Source organism: Amphibalanus amphitrite, unplaced genomic scaffold, assembly GCF_019059575.1.
Source record: "Amphibalanus amphitrite isolate SeventyFive unplaced genomic scaffold, NRLGWU_Aamphi_draft 001411F_arrow, whole genome shotgun sequence".
NCBI classification, from domain to species: domain Eukaryota; kingdom Metazoa; phylum Arthropoda; class Thecostraca; order Balanomorpha; family Balanidae; genus Amphibalanus; species Amphibalanus amphitrite.
The window spans coordinates 50948-70783 of NW_024882904.1; the positions used below are offsets into that span (position 1 = coordinate 50948).

Sequence of the window (19836 nt, forward strand, 5' to 3'; positions counted from 1 at the left end):
TGGCCACAATGGATCGGGCTGTTTAAAACGCTCATACACGACCAGCAGTGTTTGTCCGACGCAGAAAAACTCGCCCATCTTCAGTCTTCTGTCACGGGGCTGGCCAAGCAGACAGTCGAAGGAATGCTGTATGATGGTGCGCTGTATCCTGTAGCCTTAGAAACGCTCATGGAGAGATTTGGAAAGGAACAGGACATCGTAAATGCCAATCTTTCTGCCGTCTTCTGCACACCACCCATGAAAGAGCTGGACCCGACGGCGCTGGAAAGATTCCATGCTGTCGTCCGCTGCGCGGTCAAAGTTCTTGAAAATATGGGATTCGAAGGTGACCTCAACAGCACCGAAAACCTTCGTCGGGTCGTTCTGAAACTACCGAACGAGCTGAAAAGAGAATGGGGGCGTCAAATCGTGGAAATGGAGCCAAAACGACCTGGTCTAAGGGACTTCGACAGCTGGCTGAGCCAACAAGTTCGCATCGTCACGGCCCTCCCAGCCAAGCCCACGGACTACGACAGAACGACTCGCTACAAGAGTGACCGCTCCAAGAGCCTCCTAAGAACACCTTCAGCTCCAGCAACCTTGACCACGGCACCGAAGGCCAGCATAAAGAGCGCCAGACCTCCGCACGAGCAGGACGCGCCACACTGTAGCTGCGGAGAGTCACACGAGCTGTCCGTGTGCCCTTCGTTTCTGCAGTTGTCAAAAGGAGAACGAGCAAAGTTTATCGGTGAAAGTGCTCGCTGCTTTCTGTGCCTGAAACTAGGACATCGGTCGCGACACTGTCCATCGGTAGAGACATGTGAAGAAGAAAACTGCCGGGGAAGACATCATCGCCTTCTTCACGGCAGCAGCAGAATCTTCCCTTCTAAGACTGATGGTTCAACTCGTAGGACAGTCGCGGCTACAACTCCACGGAAGGATGAAATGACCCTGCTTCAGATAGTGCCGGTTAGGGTTCACGGAGACAATACTTACGTCGACACGTTCGCTATTCTCGATTCGGGGGCTCAGACCTCACTGTGTACCGACCGGCTGGCTGAGAAGCTGCAGCTGACTGGTGAAGTTCGGCCTCTATCGCTGAACAACGTGGAAGGCAGCGGACCGCAGCGGATGGCCATGAAGACATCGGTGAAGCTCACCGCACTGGCGGAGGATTCGGAGACACGCTCAGTGACTGTAAATGAAGTATGGACGGTGCCAAGACTGAACGTTCCGGTACCCCAGCTGAGCTCCTCCGCGCGGTCGAAGTGGCTTCATTTGAACGGGCTGGACATAGCCGATGTTGGCGCAGACCAAGTAGAAGTGCTTCTTGGAGTCAATGTTATCGAAGCGATTCTCCAGAAAGAAGTACGTGTCGGGAAAGCAGGTCAGCCAGTCGCCATCAAAACGCATTTCGGTTGGGCTCTGACTGGCTCCATCGCCAGCTTAACTCCGACTGATCAGCACCATGTGATGCACATCCACCGCAGCACCTCTCAGGAAGACGAGCTGAACGAGCTGCTGCAGAACTGGTGGAAAACGGACTCATTCGGTACCTCACACGACTTGAAGACAGAGACCTCGCACGAAGACAGACGAGCCATTCGAATACTCGAAGACACGACCAGGCTTCAAGACGATGGTCACTTTGAATGTGGTCTCCTGTGGAAAAAGGACGAAGTGTCGCTGCCGGAGAATCGCATCGGCGCACTCCGTCGCCTGGAACGAACTGAAAAATCACTTCGAAGTAACCCTGACAAGGCGAAGGGATACAAACAAGCCATCGACAGTTATGTCTCTCTCGGGCATGCTCGTAAGCTGGGACAAGACGAGGCAGCCAAAGCCAACCCTAAAAGGTGGTACCTTCCTCATCATGCCGTCTTCAATCAGAACAAGCCCGGGAAGATAAGAGTTGTGTTCGACGCGTCCGCAGAGTTCCATGGAACTTCGCTGAATGAAGAGCTGCTAACTGGCCCAGACCTTCTTCAAGAGCTTCCGGCTATTCTGATGCGTTTTCGCGAGAAGTCGGTGGCTATAGTCGGGGACATCGATCAAATGTTCCATCAAGTGCGCATCCAGCAGAGCGATCGACCAGCCCTCAGCTTTCTCTGGAGGGACTTGGAGTGTGGCCGACCTCCAGACACATACGAAATGAATGTCGCCATTTTTGGCGCAAAGTGCTCTCCTGCGATCGCCTCCTACGCGTTACGAAAGGTGATTGAAAGTCAAGTAGAAGTCGGACTCAACAAGCACTCAGCATCTGGCATTGCAAAGCAGTTCTACATGGACGACTACGTGGCCTCAGCAGAAAGTCCTAAGAGTGCTGCCGACCTACTGCACACCGTCACCAAGCTCGTCTCCACAGGCGGGTTCACCCTGCGAAAATGGACAAGCAGCCCAAGAGAGGTGATGGAATCTGTTCAGCCGACCGATAGGGCTCATTCCGAATTGGACGCATTCACTCCGCTCTCTTCTGAGCGCGTGCTCGGTCTGATCTGGGACACAGAACAGGACACGATCGGTCTAAACGTTCCGAAGAAACGAAATCTCCCAACGACGAAACGGGGAATTCTGAAGGCAATAGCAGCGGTATACGACCCGCTCGGTCTGCTGTCGCCGTTTATGCTGCAAGCAAAGCTGTTGATGCAGGGTCTATGGAGACAGCAGCTTACATGGGACAGCCAGCTGGACGAACAGGACCTTCACAGGTGGCGATGCTGGCAAGAGGAAGCCAACATCCTCTCACAGCTACGGATCTCTCGCTGTTACACCGCTCTGGATGGACCAGTGAAGAGGTCAGAGCTGCACGTGTTCAGCGATGCCTCGGAAGCAGCCTTCGGCGCAGCAGGCTACCTCCGGCAAATCGACGCGACCGGCGCTATCCAATGCGCGCTGGTCATGAGCCGGACTCGAGTCGCTCCTCTGAAGCAGCTGACCGTGGTCCGTCTGGAGTTGCAGGGAGCTGTCTTAGCTACAAGACGTTGGCGTCACTCGCAACAGATTGCAGACCATTTCTGGCGCAGATGGACCAGAGAATATCTGCCCACACTGATCGGTAGACAGAAGTGGACGAAGGATACCAGAAACATTCAGATCGATGACGTGGTGCTAGTTGCTGAGAGTAATGTACCTCGTGGCCGCTGGCCCCTGGCTCGGGTAGCCAAAGTGTTCCCGGGATCAGATGGACGAGTGAGGTCAGTCGAACTAAACACGCCGAGTGGTACATATGTCCGACCTGTCGTCCGGCTGTGTGTTCTCGAGGAGTCGGAGTGAGCACGCACGTGACGCAGGACGTGAGGAATATCGGTGTTGTACATAGGATCCTGAGATCGTCTCTGAGGCGCGCGAGTATATCGTTAGACTGTGCGCTTGTTAATGGACAGACGGCCTCCAAAAGGTACTGGAGGTAAATGTGTCGTGTGTTACCTGACTATATCGGTTATTCGGTTCGATTTCGGGGTGGGGGGAGTGTGTCGCCGACGCAACGAAAGGCGACAGCGATTGGAGCGCACGAGGACTGTTAATATTTTATTCATGATTTTACTGAACGTTCCGACGGGTTTCGACGAAAAATACAGTTTTTTGAGTGCATTACGACGATTCGTTTCCCTTCGCTTTTCGTATTCGTAATATGGGAATTTTTCGCATTTAACGTAATGTATTCATTAACTCAACATTCGTGATTGTTGTAACGACAACACATGATAAGGTTTGCCAAAAGCGGCGGCGCGCGATATTCGCGAAAAGCTACAAGGGGGTGTTGGAGTGGGCTGGTGTGTCTGGTGGCCTACCTCGCGGGCTGGACGGTGTCAGCGGCGTGCGGCCGCCGTCGGAGCCGGCGCGCAGGTCACAGCTGGACGACGACCTGCTCCAGAACGGCTCGGGCGAGAGCAGCGGCGGCAGCGCGGCGGCCGGGCGCCGCGACAGTACGCCCGGGGTCAGCGCGGCGGCCAGGCTCCGCGGCGCCGCCCCCTCCCTGGCGCACACAATCACAGTCGTTAGTGAGCGAGGGGTTGCCGCATGGGCGTCGCCACCACTACGGACACTACGGACCGTGTCCGTGCAAGTTTTGGAAGGCCCGAAAACTTGTACGGAATGTCCGTACAAGTTTCGTCGACCGCAAATGCAGTCTTTACACATGTTTGAAGCAGCTGAAGGCTTATCAGACGCCTGTTTGTGGTTGAAGCTACGATCCAAGGGCGCCCCGAAGTCAATAAGCGTGTTTACATAGGAGTTATGGAGGTTCCCCTAATCCTCCTCTTTTTCTCCCCCATTTTCAGATCGAATTTAAAGGAACTATCCCACCTTCTAAAATGTTGTTAAAACCAGTTAAATTGTGCCCGACTTTATAGATTGGATGACCAGGAACACGGTTCTGGCATTTATTTTTCATTAAACATCTTAGGCTTCCCATATTCCAAACACAAGCTTTCAAATATGTGACGTCACAGCCCAAAATTACCTCCTTCCCCAGGCCACATTACTGTCATAAAGCTGATTCTTTTTACTCTGTAGGCACCACAACAAGTTCAGACCAAGTTTTAAGCGATTTTTCAACGAACAAACCCATTTAAATCAGAATGACTAAACGAGGTGACGTCACACTAACGGTCGCTCCATGTTGAAGATAGGCCTTGCGCAAGGCCCATTTTCAAATGAAGGGAACGAATTTCTTCAACACCAAGAGGCCGCGAGGGTTGCAACCTAGATAGATAGTGGTTTCTGAACCTCGCCGCAAACTTGGCTATCTCAACTCAAACCCTATGTTAAAGGTGGGATAGTCCCTTTAAGGTATCATAGCCCTCGAGTATAACTCTGATATGAGTGTTAGTGCTAGTGCGGCTGTGCGGCTTTTTGCATTCAGAGGCTTACAAGGAACGTTTTTTGCTGTAAAAGCTATAAATTTTGTACATTAAATGCCTGAAAATTCACATTCCATAATTTAAAGGAATTTTCCCCTGCCTTTCAATTCCCTCTTTAAAGGGACCCTCCCGCCTTCAAAAAAGTTAATGAATTGGCATGAAAGTGATGTCGCTCGGTTCAGAAAGAGCAAAAACGAATATATACCAAATTTCATCGAGAAATATTCACCGGTTTTCAAGATATTAGACTCTTACTTTTGTTTACTTTTTGGGATCTCCGCTGTTCCTATAGCGACTTTATTTGAAAGTGCGGCATTTGTTGCGCGCAAAGCAGCATATACCACCGCGTGTTACAAAACGTTTTAGTCAAACATTTAAAAATCGTTAGATATCTGCGCTGACGTCACACATTCAGAGGGGTATTCCTTTGCATTAGCCCCTCTGAATCAAAATGCTGCAATTTTGAAGTTCAATATTTTCGAGTTAAGGCATTTCTCGATGTTGTGAGTGCCGAAACCGGTAATTGTGAGCCAGGGACCCCATTTTGGCTATCTCAACTCAAATCTAATGTTCAGGTGGGAGGGTCCCTTTAAGCGACAAATAGGAGACGATTTGGTAGCGTAGCACCTTTCCAAAAGCTGCTACGCTACCATATCCAGTGGCTCTCAAACTCACTCAAACTATCACATCACAAAAGCGGCGTGCTGATTGGCCAACAATTCCGAATCGCCCGACTGGTGGTCCCCGATTCGACAAGCGCACGTGCGACGACTAAGGTTTTTTTAGTGGCATTAAAACGGCAGAAAGTCAAGGCAGAAAGCTATAGCAGGCCCATGTCGTCCCCTATCTCCCTGTGTGTCCAAGTGCACAGATGACGTCACACGAAGGGGCGGAGTCGGGGGCGGAGCCTGGCGCAACGGCCGCCATATTTGAATTTGTTTTATTAGAATGTATTCTATATTTTGGGTTTCAGTCAATTGTTATCGATAGTTTTATGAACGGTTAGCTGTAATTAAAGTGATTTATCAAGAAAAAACATATATTCTGCTTGCAATTTCAAATAAAGTACGACCCGCGCCTAGATTCGAACGCACGACCTTTGGATTACGGCGCAAGCATCCTAACCACTACACTACCGCGGCGGCGTGGCGGCCGGCGGAAGGGAGGCTGCGGAGGCATGGGGGCTTTTTTACGCATTTTTGGAAAAACAAATGGGTTTAGTGAGAAACGCTTCTTAGATAATTCGAAGAAAAATGTCTCGGCTTTCCGATGATGCCCTTAGTTTTGTGCTAGCTTTAGCAGAGTTTGTTCTAGAGCGCTTCAAAAATCGCCCATTTGCATAGGACTTAAACGGGACTTCAAGACTTGCCCCCAGATGACGTCACGAGCTGACGTCACGATCAGGTAGAATCGCCGGACGACCCTACCTGGTATATAGGGCCTTGAGCTATAGCCTTGGTAAAATATCCAAGCAAGACAGTTAGGATAAATGATACCAATAACTAGTCAAGTGTATATTAACCCTCGTCCCGTTGGGGGGGGGGGGCATTTTGGCACCCCCCTGTGGTTTTTCCTGAATAGCAAGAAAACGGCCAAATTTTCAGTACCTTCCCGGGCATCAATTTAACACCTTCACACCAAATTTCAAGTCTTAGGTCACCTTAGGTCAGGAGTTACTGAGGTCAAACTGAGGTCATGTTCGAGCAAAAATGAGCAAAAAACATGCAATCTTGAAACGCTCACCAAATCTACAGTTATCAAGCAATTTCAAAGTTCTTTATATGGACTAGTAGACAAAAAGCGGCGCTACAAAACTGCTATCTCGGATTTTCAAACTTTTGGGTTTTTGACCCAAAAAATAAATAATTGATTTTTTTTTTAGAAAAACTTTAAAAAATCCAAAACTTTTCCGAGTTTCGAAAGAAACGGAATATATGTGATATTCCCTGCGCTCTTCTATATACATACTAAATTTCAGATCGATATCTCGTTTTTTGGCCAAGTTATAGCGAAAAAAACTGTTAGAAAATGATGACGTCAAATTTTTGAACTCAATTTTTAGCGATTTAGCGACCTCGTACGGCAAAACAAAGACCACCATTGAACTCCCCGTGACGAGCTGCATCGATTCAATACCCATTTTATGAAAAAATATCAACTTTGAAATTTGACCTAATTTGACCTGACCTTGACCTGACCTTGACCTGACCTTGACCACGCACCATAGCGATAAGCGGCAAACGGCGTTGGATAGCCCCAGCGGGGAACTACCTTGTGACCCAATTGCATTGACCTCGGTCTAGCCGATGACGTCACAGGTCAGGTCAAAGGTCGAATTTTCACCGTTTACAGGCATTTCAAGAAATGCGTTGTAAAATCTAGTAAAATGCATTTCATTGAAAATCATCGATGGGGAAATGTTCGTCAAACACATATTTTGCTATTTGAGGTCACTGGTACCCGGTCAGGTCACAGAGTTCAGGTCACTGAGGGTCACAAATTAACCCTCGCATGTGTGCGGCGTTTGCCAGCTTCTAATGTGTAGGGGGGGTCGGTTGGACCCCCCCCTTAACCGACCCCCCCTTGCTGTTTGGCCCCTGATCGAGCTAGAGCTTCGCGGAAAAAACGAGCGTGTTGCCCGTGACGAGAGGAAGCCGATGATACCCAATTTTAAGGTCCTGGGTCATTGGTTGACCTTCCAGGTCAGGTCAATGACCCAAGGTCAGGAAAAACGGGACCTGTTAGAAAGTCGTAAAGTGTGGCTGCTAAGGGCTTTTTCGGGGTGCTGATCACGAATATCGTGTTAGTTTTGATCACAGATGATGTCTTTAAGCATTTAGACCAGGTCGGGTCAGGTCAGGTCAGGTCAACCAGTAGGCGTCGTGACGGGTATTCGTATTACGTGTCAACCGCCTCTGACAGCTTCGTAACATGTTACGAAGTCACCAAAACTACAGGGATGTTCACGAAAAACTGACACATTTTTAAACGACTTTGTGAACAAGTGAGAACTCATAGAGACTTGATTTGTATGCCATTCGAAAGCCTGTTGAAAAAAGTTTTGTATGTGCATAAGTCCTTTAGGTAGCATACCAGGAGTTTTCAAATAAATAAGAAAACATTCAAATAGGGAAATTAAACTTGGCGACGAAATTTAGCGAAAAAACAATGAAGCTTTCGCGGCGACGATCTGCTACCAAGACTGAACCAGTCCACGAGTTCGTCTAAAATTTGGCAGATTAATTTTTCGAGGGAGTATTTTTTATACTATTGGCATATTGTGGGCAAATTCCTAAGGAACGCCAAGATTGGTGGGTATGGAAGTGCTGTTGTCATAAATCATAGTCACAGGCTGACAACCGCGCCATCTGTTAACGGCTCCCGTTAGCTGCTGCAGCGGAAATGCGCCGACACCGACACCATTCGATGGTTCTGGCACGTCGGGGCCACCCCACGTGCAGTAACCGCGATCATCGGTCTCATACGAGAACAGGGGGGAGGGGGTATTATCTCGTGCATCACCTCTCACCCATAGCCGGCCATTTCTCTCTACCTCAACACAGTGGTCTTTTCCTGTGAGGTCACGTGAGTGACATTGGTCTGTAGCGGCGGCTTCAGACCAAAGGACTTCAAAACTCCTGACGAGTGCGGTGGGAGGTGTCACAATTCTCCAGGCACGTGTCCGTAATCGGGGGATAATTTCCTGTCTCGGGCTGGGTCGTGCACTGCTCCAAAAACTCGTCATGTGCAAAATACGCTGTAACTTCTTAGAAACGAAAATGATAAGTCCCCAAAATACCTCAATAAAAACTTAGAAGTCGACTCTATTTGCCCATACCATGATCACCGTGCTGAGGGCAAGTGTTATCTCGTTATTCGGAAATAAAATGTGTCAGTTTTTTGTGAACATCCCTGTACTTCGTGAATGTTCAAATGGTTGCTAAATTCGAATTCAGCTCCAAAAACTAGCCTTGAAACATGTAAAACTCGAAAAAGTGAACCGAGGTCACCAAAGGTCAATGACCTGACCTGACCTTCGGGTGACCTTGACATCCACCCAAATGCATGGGAGCAACATCAAATTACATGTTTGAACGTTTGAAACCACGAAAAGCTTGCAAACGCGTGGTTAATGCGAGCCGACATACGCGGAATCGCGATTCCGGCAAAACATGGTCTCGGAAAAGAGGTCACAGGTCAAAGGTTATTGGGGTCAGGGTCATGAAATTTTCAGGGTAGGTGTAAAATCGATCAATGTGAGAGTACTTAAAGTTTCGTCGCGATCAGCCGCCTTTTACGCGAGTTATTCGCGAAAAACCATGGGGGGTCCATCCGACCCCCCCCCCCCTACACATGCGAGGGTTAAAATTATCATCTGATGCATGTTTTATGGTCCATTTCATATGCCAAATGCGATTATGTAGGACAGGCAGCCCTTGGGGTCAGTTGAGATTATGTTCTGGTGAAGGTCAGGTCAGGTCAAGGTCAGGACAAACTAGGTCAAATTTCAAAGTTGATATTTTGCATAAAATGGGTATCGATTCGATGCAGCTCGTCACGGGGAGTTCAATGGTGGTCTCGGTTTTGCGCTACGTGGTCCAGAATCGCTAATAATTGAGTTAAAAAATTTGACGTCATCAATTTTGAACAGTTTTTTTCGCTATAACTTGGCCAAAAAAGCAGGTATCCATCTAAAATTTGGATGTATATCGAAGAGCGCAGGGACTATCACAAGTATTCCGTTTTTTTAATTCGAATTTTTTTTAAATTTTTTGAGTTTTTCAAAAAAAAATCATTTTTGGGGGTGTAAATCCCAAGATTTCTAAAATCCGAGATAGCAGTTTTGTAGCGCTGTCTTTTCTCTACACAACCACATAAAGAACTTTAAAATTGCTTGTTAACTGTAGATTTGGTGAGCGTTTCAAAATGTCATGTTTTTTGCTCATTTTTTCTCGAACATGACCTCAGTTTGACCTCAATAACTCCTGACCCAAGGTAACCTGTGACTTGAAATTTTGTGTGAAGGTGTCAAATTGATGCCCGGGAAGGTACCCAAAATTTAGCGGCGCGCGGCGCCGCCGTTTTCTTGCTATGTAAGAAAAACCACAGGGGGGGCAAAATGCCCCTCCCCCCATCAGGGCGCAGGTTAAAGGAACTGTCCCACCTTCTAAAATGTTGTTAAAACCAGTTAAATTGTGCCCGACTTTATAGATTGGATGACCAGGAGCACGGTTCTGGCATTTATTTTTCATTAAACATCTTAGGCTTCCCATATTCCAAACACAAACTTTCAAATATGTGACGTCACAGCCCAAAATTACCTCCTTCCCCAGGCCACATGACTGTCATAAAGCTGATTCTTTTTACTCTGTAGGCACCACAACAAAGTTCAGACCAAGTTTTAAGCGATTTTTCAACGAACAAACCCATTTAAATCAGAATGACTAAACGAGGTGACGTCACACTAACGGTCGCTCCATGTTGAAGATAGGGCCTTGCGCAAGGCCCATTTTCAAATGAAGGGAACGAATTTCTTCAACATCAAGAGGCCGCGGGGGTTGCAACCTAGATAGATAGTGGTTTCTGAACCGCGCCGCAAACTTGGCTATCTCAACTCAAACCCCATGTTAAAGGTGGGATAGTCCCTTTAAACAGAAATGAGGACAGAAATGATCAACGGCACCTTGTACACAAATATAAAATAGCACTCGAAAAATAGATCACATTCACGAGATTATCTATCGTGGTCCTGCCACAAAGCTTACAGCGCACATTGCTAAAGTTATAAATCCAATTCTAGTATTGATGGTATCACGTGCTGATATGTGAGCCGCTTCTAAGATTTTTCGTGCCGTTTTTCGTGCGCCCTTCTCTAATAATCGAGTTGCTCCCCAATTTGGTAAATTATGAGATTGTTAGGCATGTAAAACGATTGCGTTCGATGTTCGATGAAACTTAAAGGTAGTGTGCCAGCTTTCCTGGACCGTATGGAGTTAATGGCCCAGATAAGGAGAACCGGATTTTTAGAACTTATCCATGCCTTCAAAACTCATGGAAACGTCTTAAATTCTTCAAATTTTGAGTACCCCAGTGCGAAATTCGCCCCGACGGTTTGTCGGTCGTACCCCAACCACATTTCACACTACTATGAACAATAAATGCACACACTGAAATCGCTATTACCGATAGGCTCATCCAATCAAGTTTCGATAAACCCGTTCATCATCATCTCCTGCGGTTTCGAACACGCCTGTTAGGTGGTGCGGTAGACCGCGCCCAAAGCCAGGGCCCCGGTAACGTGAGGTAGCCGAGTCGGGGCAGCGTGCGCTGACCCAAGCCGGGGCCGCGCGTCCTCCCGGTGTCATGTGATAGCCCGGGGCTGCCCGCGGGGATGCGGTAGACCGCGCCCAAAGCTGCGGCCCCGGCTTGGGTCAGCGCACGCTGCCCCGACTCGGCTACCTCACGTTACCGGGGCCCTGGCTTTGGGCGCGGTCTACCGCACCACCTAACAGGCGTGTTCGAAACCGCAGGAGATGATGATGAACGGGTTTATCGAAACTTGATTGGATGAGCCTATCGGTAATAGCGATTTCAGTATGTGCATTTATTGTTCATAGTGGTGTGAAATGTGGTTGGGGTACGACCGACAACCCGTCGGGGCGAATTTCGCACTGGGGTACTCAAAATTTGAAGAATTTAAGACGTTTCCATGAGTTTTGAAGGTATGGATCAGTTCTAAAAATCCAGCCGAGGTGAGGTGTGGCATTCTGACATCTCATTCAAAATCATTATTTGAAAATAGTCGGATCTGAACAAAAATATCAGAGGACATTCTCAGCACTATTCTAATCATGAATCTGCCAGGCATTTGATGCGCATTTGCTTCAATTAGGGTGCAGATCTGCTTTTGTATGGGGCCGTACCCAAATCTGCTATATTTGGGTACGATGACGTCACATGCGTAGCCATTTTTAGCAGATTTCTGTTAAGAATAGCAGACTGCTAAAAATAGCAGATTTTACCATAGTTTCCCCGACTGCTATGATCCCCACAGCACAGGCAGGTTTGCCGTCTGCGCCCGCCATTGCCTCGCCAATCTGTTTTGCACGGGCTGGAAGGTTCTCAACGTCCAGATCGGGGCATAGTAGCCGCAGCTGAGCAGACGCAGTCGCATTTCAATTTATACCGTCGAGAAACAGAGATTTTATCAGAGCCCGTTGACGACAGAAGTGTCCGCCTTGGTATCAGGAAAGGCGTTCACAAACAGAGACTGCAACGCAGCCAGAAACATACCGTAAGTCTCGCCGGGAAGTCTGGCGCGGGTCCCGAGCGCAGTCTGGTACGACCTGCTGGCCACCGAGCTCGTGTCGTCCTCCGTCAGCGAGTCAGAGTCCATGATGCCGATCCTCGAGCCCAGGCCCAGCAACGCCTTGCCGATCGCCTTTTTCCCATCTCCCACTTGCAGCCGGTACGCCTTCACTTTCCGCATGAACGTATCAAGTTCCTCCCCTTCACCCCACACCACACGGCTGTCCCCATGTCCATCCATCGCGACTATCGCTGCCACCAGTGTGACGGTCCGCCCCACTCACCGGTCACTGTAGTACCTACTGATTCTCCGCCGCCGCGCTGACCCGTGGGTCAGCTGATGTCCGACCCGTCCACCAGAGGCGCGCCAGTCGCCCATAGGCGCGCTCAGGTATCCCAGAACCCCACACAACACCACACCATATTTTGATCTTGATTATTGATCCCTCGCCCTCTCCGGCCGAGAGGAGGCACGAGTGCAAACCCAATCGCTCGAAGGTTTTCTTGCGATTACTCGCTACGCGCTGGTCAGGGAAAAATAAAAGCCGGTACGCTTGACCTTTGATTTCAGCTGGTTCTTGTGACACCAATGTTTTTTTTTTCAGGTTAGGTAAGGTCACTGAACTATGATGTCATAAGTAAACCTGCGTATGGTCTTAAAATATCACAGTCACAACGTTTTCAGTGACAGGAGATCTTTAACCCGCGCCCCAATGGGATCGGGATCTGTGTATAACACGCCCCACTGGGGAGGGGGGGGGGCTATTCATAGCCCCCTCCTAACTTCAAAATTACTGGGCCGATCGTCCAAATTCAAACGGCATTTGATAGCCCCTGAAAACCTGTTGAGCGGATTCTAATTTCATTGACCTCAAGGTCACCGATGACGTCACAGGTCAGGTCAAAGTAAAAATTATTGATTATTGGCTTGTTCACTTTTTGGGCTCTGGCTGCCGTCTTACAAGTCAGATCAGGCTGATTTTTGGTTTACACACTCGTGAACAGATGCTTTAGATACCCTGAGGGTACTAAGCTTATACTTTGATTTTCAGGTCAGGGTCAGGTCATCATAGGTCACGGAAATCTTATGTCATAAGTCGGTCACGTGACACATGTTTTATCGTCCATTTAGGCCATATATTTCTAATTCGGTGTCGCCTGTGTCATTTGAGGCCATTTTCATCTTAATATGGCTGAGGTCAAGTCACGCTCAGGTCAAAAAAGGTCAATTTTCAAAGTTGAAATTTTTCAACAAAAACATTTCTATCGGATGCAGTTGGAGCTCAGAAACACAATGGTGCTATTTATATTGGTGTACGATATCAAAAACGTACCGAAAAATTGATTTGATAAATTTATAATTGTGATTTCTTTGCAATAATGCGTATAACTTGGCTATTTTTGAAGATATTTAGCTAAAACTTGCTAGAGTAAGTCATAACCATGTGTTCTATCACATATATTCCAGTTTTTTTTTCGAAAATAAAAAAGACAAAAATATAAACATATAAATTTTGAAATTTATTATATATACTTCTCAAAATTTGCAAATTTTTGAAAATCCGTGATAGAAGTGTGATAGCGCAGTCTATTATGAGTCCTCTCATGCAAAGAAATTGGATCTAGCTTAAAAACTGAGCTCTTGGGAGCGATTGCCGTGGTTCAATGTTTTGCGTCGAAATCGGACGAACATGACGTCACTCTGACGTCATTTCCGGCCGACCTATGGTAGCTACGAAGTTCATATTTTAACGCAAGGTGTCAAATTGATGCAGCCAAAGGTATTGAAAGTTTGGCGTCGATACGTCAAGTGGTTTGGAAGTTATTGCAGACAAACGGGAGGGGGCTATGAAGCCCCCCCCCGTGGGGCGCGGGTTAACAAGAAGATGAAACTTACAGGATTGAGTGATCTTCCGAGCCATCAAAACTTGTACATCTCGGACTTTTGATAAAGTTCACCTCATTTCAGGTCAGTCACGTGACCTTACCATTTTAACCCGCGCCCTGATGGGGTCTGCCGAGCAACGTGGTCTGATGGGGGGGCATTTTGGCCCCCCTTAAGATCTCGAGAACCACGCACCATAGCGACAAGCGGCAAACGGCGTTGGATAGCCCCAACGGGGAACTACCTTGTGACCCAATGTCATTGACCTCGGTCTAACCGATGACGTCACAGGTCAGGTCAAAGGTCGAATTTTCACCGTTTACAGGCATTTCAAGAAATGCGTTGTAAAAATGCGTTGTATTTTTAATTTGTGACCCTCAGTAACCTTACCTCTGTGACCTGACCTGGTATCAGTGACCTCAAATAGCAAAATATGTGTTTGAAGAACATTTCGTCATTAAGAGTGTGACGTCATTTATGACGTCATTAGGGTCATATTAGTTTTTCGTCAATAACCGATCAAGTTGGGCTAGCGAGGCGGAAAAGCCACCAATGGACTCAGGAAGACCTGCCGAATCGATTGCTATGCGACATGACTTACTTCGACCAATTTCGTGACCTGGGGGCGCTGACCTGACCTTGACCTGAGGTCAACACCCCAAGTTGACCTCATACACACAAAAAGTATATCATTCGACGTGCCAGAGCAAGGCGAGCACGATGCTGCCCAAATCGCGGCTCTGCGACCATGTATTGCGAAATTATTCACCAAAAACGGAACCGTACCTTGGGGCCCTTGACCTGACTTCAGAGGTCACCGGTTGACCTAGGACCTTAAAACCGGGTATCAGTCTCTGCGTCTCGTAACGGCGCACACGCTCGTTTTTTCCGCGACGCGCTAGCTCCACCAGGGGCGAAACGGCGGGGGGTCGTACCCCCCCCCCCCCCCTCGGCCGGCGTGTATGTAGAAAACCAATAGGTCCGGCGAGGGTTAAAGACTCATAACCGCAAAGTATAATCTGTTTTCAATAACTAACAGTGTGTTTCTTAACCCGGCGGCCGCTGGGCCTCCGCACCACCCGTCAGCCGCTGAAGGGGGGCGGTGCATATAGTTGCCCCCCCCTTTACTTCTGCGACGATTCGTCGCAACGCGAAGAGATAAAGAGACGAAACTTCGCACACATCTTCCTGAATACCTAGCCGAGGTTTTTAACAAATTTGGTGTCGTATGTTGTTTTAAAGTCATTTTTCCCAGGAAATTAGTTATGTATGCTCACTTTTCGGATTATTCTCTGGGATAATAATATCTAACTCACAAGTCCATATATTTCGGATGATATTGCTCACCCTTGGTCACTGGACAAAATAAAAACAATTACATGTATGAAAAACCACACACCAAAATTATTCCCTAGACGGGTTACATTTTTCAAAAATATATCACTTGCCAAAAAACTGACACGGTCTTTTAGCTTGCATGTTCCTCTACATAACAAGTAGTGCAACCAATCTTCTAAGTTCTACATATACCTATGGATGTATCTCTGTAGACACAAGTATAGGTAGTAGGTATCCATAGGTATATGTAGAACTTAGAAGATTGGTTGCACTACTTGTTATGTAGAGGAACATGCAAGCTAAAAGACCGTGTCAGTTTTTTGGCAAGTGATATATTTTTGAAAAATGTAACCCGTCTAGGGAATAATTTTGGTGTGTGGTTTTTCATACATGTAATTGTTTTTATTTTGTCCAGTGACCAAGGGTGAGCAATATCATCCGAAATATATGGACTTGTGAGTTAGATATTATTATCCCAGAGAATAATCCGAAAAGTGAGCATACATAATAAATTTGGTGTCGATTTCATTTCAACTGACGTCACAGTGACGTCAGAAGTCAAATTGTAGATTTGCGACTTCCAGCTTCTTCATGATATATGCGATATATGAGACCGAATAAAAATGACCGATTATTGGTCAGGAACTAGCTGGAAGTGTACCTAGATGTTTTAGGATGACAGCAGGTGCTGCTTAATTCACTTAAAGGTACATTGTCAGCTAAAATACACAATTTGATATTTGGTAGAATCAGCACTCCACTTTACGAAATTGAAGTCAGATTTTCGAAATTCGGTCTGAGTCACGAGCAATTTAATGTTGAAATTGGGATTTCACCTACTTTTTGTACTATTTTTACCTTAACCCTAGAACGCCTAGGGGGGGGGGGGTTGTATCAACCCCCGCCCCCCCCCCCCCCGAGGTTTTTTCGAAGTGCACGCTAAACGGCTTGTCGTAGCGGCCTGAAATTTTCAATACCCTCTGGGGCAACCTTTGCGCATCTTTTGCCGAAAAAAATTGATCGGGTCATGTCAGGTCACGGAATTATGACGTCATAAGAGGTACAGCCTCCGGCCGACAGTTACCAAACGTGTGCGCCGAATCCCTAGGTTTTCTGCCGGCGATACCCACATTGTTTGATGGATCATGATGAAACTTCCCATGCATGTTCAGGCAAGCATTGGCTATCGTGTGGTGCAAGAAAATTGACCGGGTCAGGTCAGGTCACGGAGCTATGACGTCACAAGAGGAACAGCGTCCGGTGCTATTTTTGAAAAGCGCCCGAACCACTATTTTGCTAATTCTTGTCACCTCAATGGGAATATGCAGCAATATTAGCTTCTATAGGGAGCAAATGGACCTCCCAAATCCAAAAATACAATCAGATTTCAAAAATTTTTATTTTGATTTTTCGAATTTCTGCCGCCGACTGTGACCTTGCCGACTTCCGGCGCTCCCAACGCGCCATTTTTAGAGCTAGGGAAACGAAATACATACCAAACGATAGAGAATTGATCAAGGAACACGATAGTGAAGGTTTTAAGTCGATATCTCCCACCGTTTTGCCGCAATCGCCGCGGAAAGTTGAAAAAGTTTGATTTTTTCGGAAAATTTGACCTTTGACCGGTCATAAGTAGGTCAAATGTTGACCTAGGACCAAAAAGTATACCACCAATCGCGAGATCTCGTTAAGAGCAATCCGTTGGTTTTTTCCGCTAAGCTCTACGACCTTCCGTTTCGAAACGCCAGGGGGGGTCGTAACAGCCCCCCCCCTGGTCGTTCGTGTTATGAGAAATGGCCTGGTCGTGCGAGGGTTAACCCTATTAGTGGCAGGGGGGGTTGTTTTCATCCACCCCTCAGGTTTTTCGGGAATATCTCCGAAACCGCTGAAGCTACGATGCTGAAATTTTCTGACTTTTCCTAAAACTAAATTGGGCACATTCCCTGACAATGTCAAGTTCATAACTTTACCAGGAGCGGCTCCAGAGTACTGGGAATTGGGGGGTCCTATTCGTGAAGCGAGTCATTTGGGCGAAGATCACGATGCTGGACCAGTTTTACGAACAGTGAATGAAAGGTATCATGTGATAACATATACAGTTATTGTGCATCCTCTTTTGACACGTTTTTGCTATAACAGGCGGATCCAGGCGTCCAAAAAGGGGGGTTATGTTTTACCTCCTAACATAGGTGCCCTGACACCGCCTATGCATGACCAATACAATTGTAGTCGTTCTCTCATAAGAAAATTCTAACATAACAAGACCATTACCACCCTTTTTAGAAACAGTACCAACAAAAACCTTATTTACTATACTTTTTGTGTACCCCCAATCTCAATGATCTGTATCCGCCTATGATTTTTGAAAATGCATATTTTTAGGATCCATGTGAATTCCTGGTACATTCTCTATCGATCGGCAAAAGTTGCGTTAAGATTGGTTCAGAAACCTGGCCGTGATAAACAGTCTAAAATGTATCTGCAATTTGCCCTTTTTACCCCCCTCTACCCCCCCCCCTATTGACATTTTTTAATTCTTATTTTTTAGAAATGTAGATCACGTTGAGCGAAATCGAATGCCGTTTGAATTTTGAAAATCGGCCCGTTAGATCTCGAGATATCAAGGGGGGGTCGTAAACAGCCCCCCCCCTGCCACTAATAGGGGTAGCCAGGAGCCTGCCACTAATAGGGTTAAAACCCACCAGATTCCTCAACTATCACTATATTTGAATCGCGTGAAATCGGAGCTTCTCTACGAAACTTCAAATCAAAAGTTAATTTGCGATTTTGCCGAATATCAACATAATAATACCAGTAAAACGCCTTTTGGGCGAAGAACGAGCGAGCGAGATAGTGAGCCCTGCACGTGCGGCAAAGGCGAGAGGGTACTTCCAACGGGCTTGCGCAAAGCATCCTTCTAACCGGTCGCTAGCGGTGTACCAAATTTGAACGCAATCGGCCCAGCCGTTCCTGAGATCTGGAAGCGGCATTCTGCACGTGCGCACGTGCAAACGGGGTCCAAACTGACTTTTGCAAGGCACCTTACTAACTGGTCCCCAGCCGTGTACCAAATTTGAGCGCAATCGGCCCAGCCGTTCTCGAGATCTGGAAGCGCCCCCTGCACGTGCGCACGTGCAGTAGCACCTTAACCGCAACACATGGGAATACATTGCCTGGTGGGTGCCTACCTGTATGCCAAGTTTCAGCGAAATGGCCCCAGTAATTACCGAGTTATTAAAATGGGAACAAATTTGACACCTCTCATTGTTGTATTTTGCACGTGCACTGGGGGTGACCCACATGCATCGGCAGTATCCTATTTTTGGTAGAAGGGATGCTGCTACCCTACAAAAATTACCGCAAGTCAATCGCCCAAGCGGCTGCTGAGATATGAGCCTCTCAAAATCACTACTTTTGCAAAACAGCTTGAACACCCATCACTTTTCACGTGGCACGTGCCACGACGGGTCACTGAGGTGTATCAAAAGTAGTCAATTACGGGGTAGAAGGGATGGGGCTACCCAGCAAAAAAGACCGCAGGCCAATCGGTCCAGCGGTCGCTGAGATATAAGCCTCTCAAAAGCGTTACAGGCCAGGCCGGGCCGCTCATACTGAGATTTTTCCGTTATATTGAAAAGACTCGCTTCGCTCGCTGCGCTCGCTCGCTCGTAATCATCCTAGGTTATGAAAATTATAAATGTATTACCAGTTAAATTATTTTCAAAAACCATTGGCGTTTCGCATTTTTCATTTTGCAAAAAGAAAGCAGAAACCGATTCGCCGATGCTGTGGCTTTGGACAAGCTTTGGAGATTAGTAAACATTAGTAACATTCACTCAACGTTGGCGCCGGAATTCCCGGCTTTGGACCCGGCGAATCGATACGCCGCAAAAGTAAACAAAGCCGGGTTGACGAGATTCAACGTTCGGGTATGGTGGTACGAGGGTATTTGGTTGTGTGTTGGCATCATTTTTTTTTTTGCCTTTTTCTTTAAATGTGGAACGGGCGTGAGGCTTATATTGAAAAAATATCGTTATAGCTTGCCTTCGGAAATTGCGTGATAGATGTATGAAGTGCGCCATTCAAGGTGACGATTTCGCTGTCGGCCATCATGAAAATAGTGATGAAGGCTTTTCGCACGTACTATTTTAGACTCGCAAGCGACTCTGTAATCATTTATCGAAAGATCGTGTTTGAAGAATCCGGTAATTCTGAAACTTGCACAGAACGACTTCTAAAATTCGATTTGTGCAATCTTATAAAAATGAAAAAGGTGATAGTTTCCCTTTAAGGCCGAAACAGATTCTTTCCGCGTTCAGGAAATCGCATGCGAGAGCCTATTTAAATACATTATAATTCTTCCCGCATCAATCGCATCCGGGAGGTGCGTGCGATTGATGCGAGCGTGCTTCCATGTATTTGAAAAGGCTCTCGCATGCGATTTCCTGACTGCGGAAAGAGTCT

At 47.1% G+C, this 19836-nt stretch overlaps 1 protein-coding gene across 1 annotated transcript; it reads left to right on the plus strand.

Annotated features, from left to right (window-relative positions):
- Positions 1 to 924: 924 nt before the first annotated feature.
- LOC122372869 lies at positions 925 to 3252 on the plus strand. The gene has a single exon (XM_043350521.1). The coding sequence runs from the start codon at positions 925 to 927 to the stop codon at positions 3250 to 3252; it is 2328 nt and encodes a 775-aa protein (XP_043206456.1).
- Positions 3253 to 19836: the final 16584 nt, after the last annotated feature.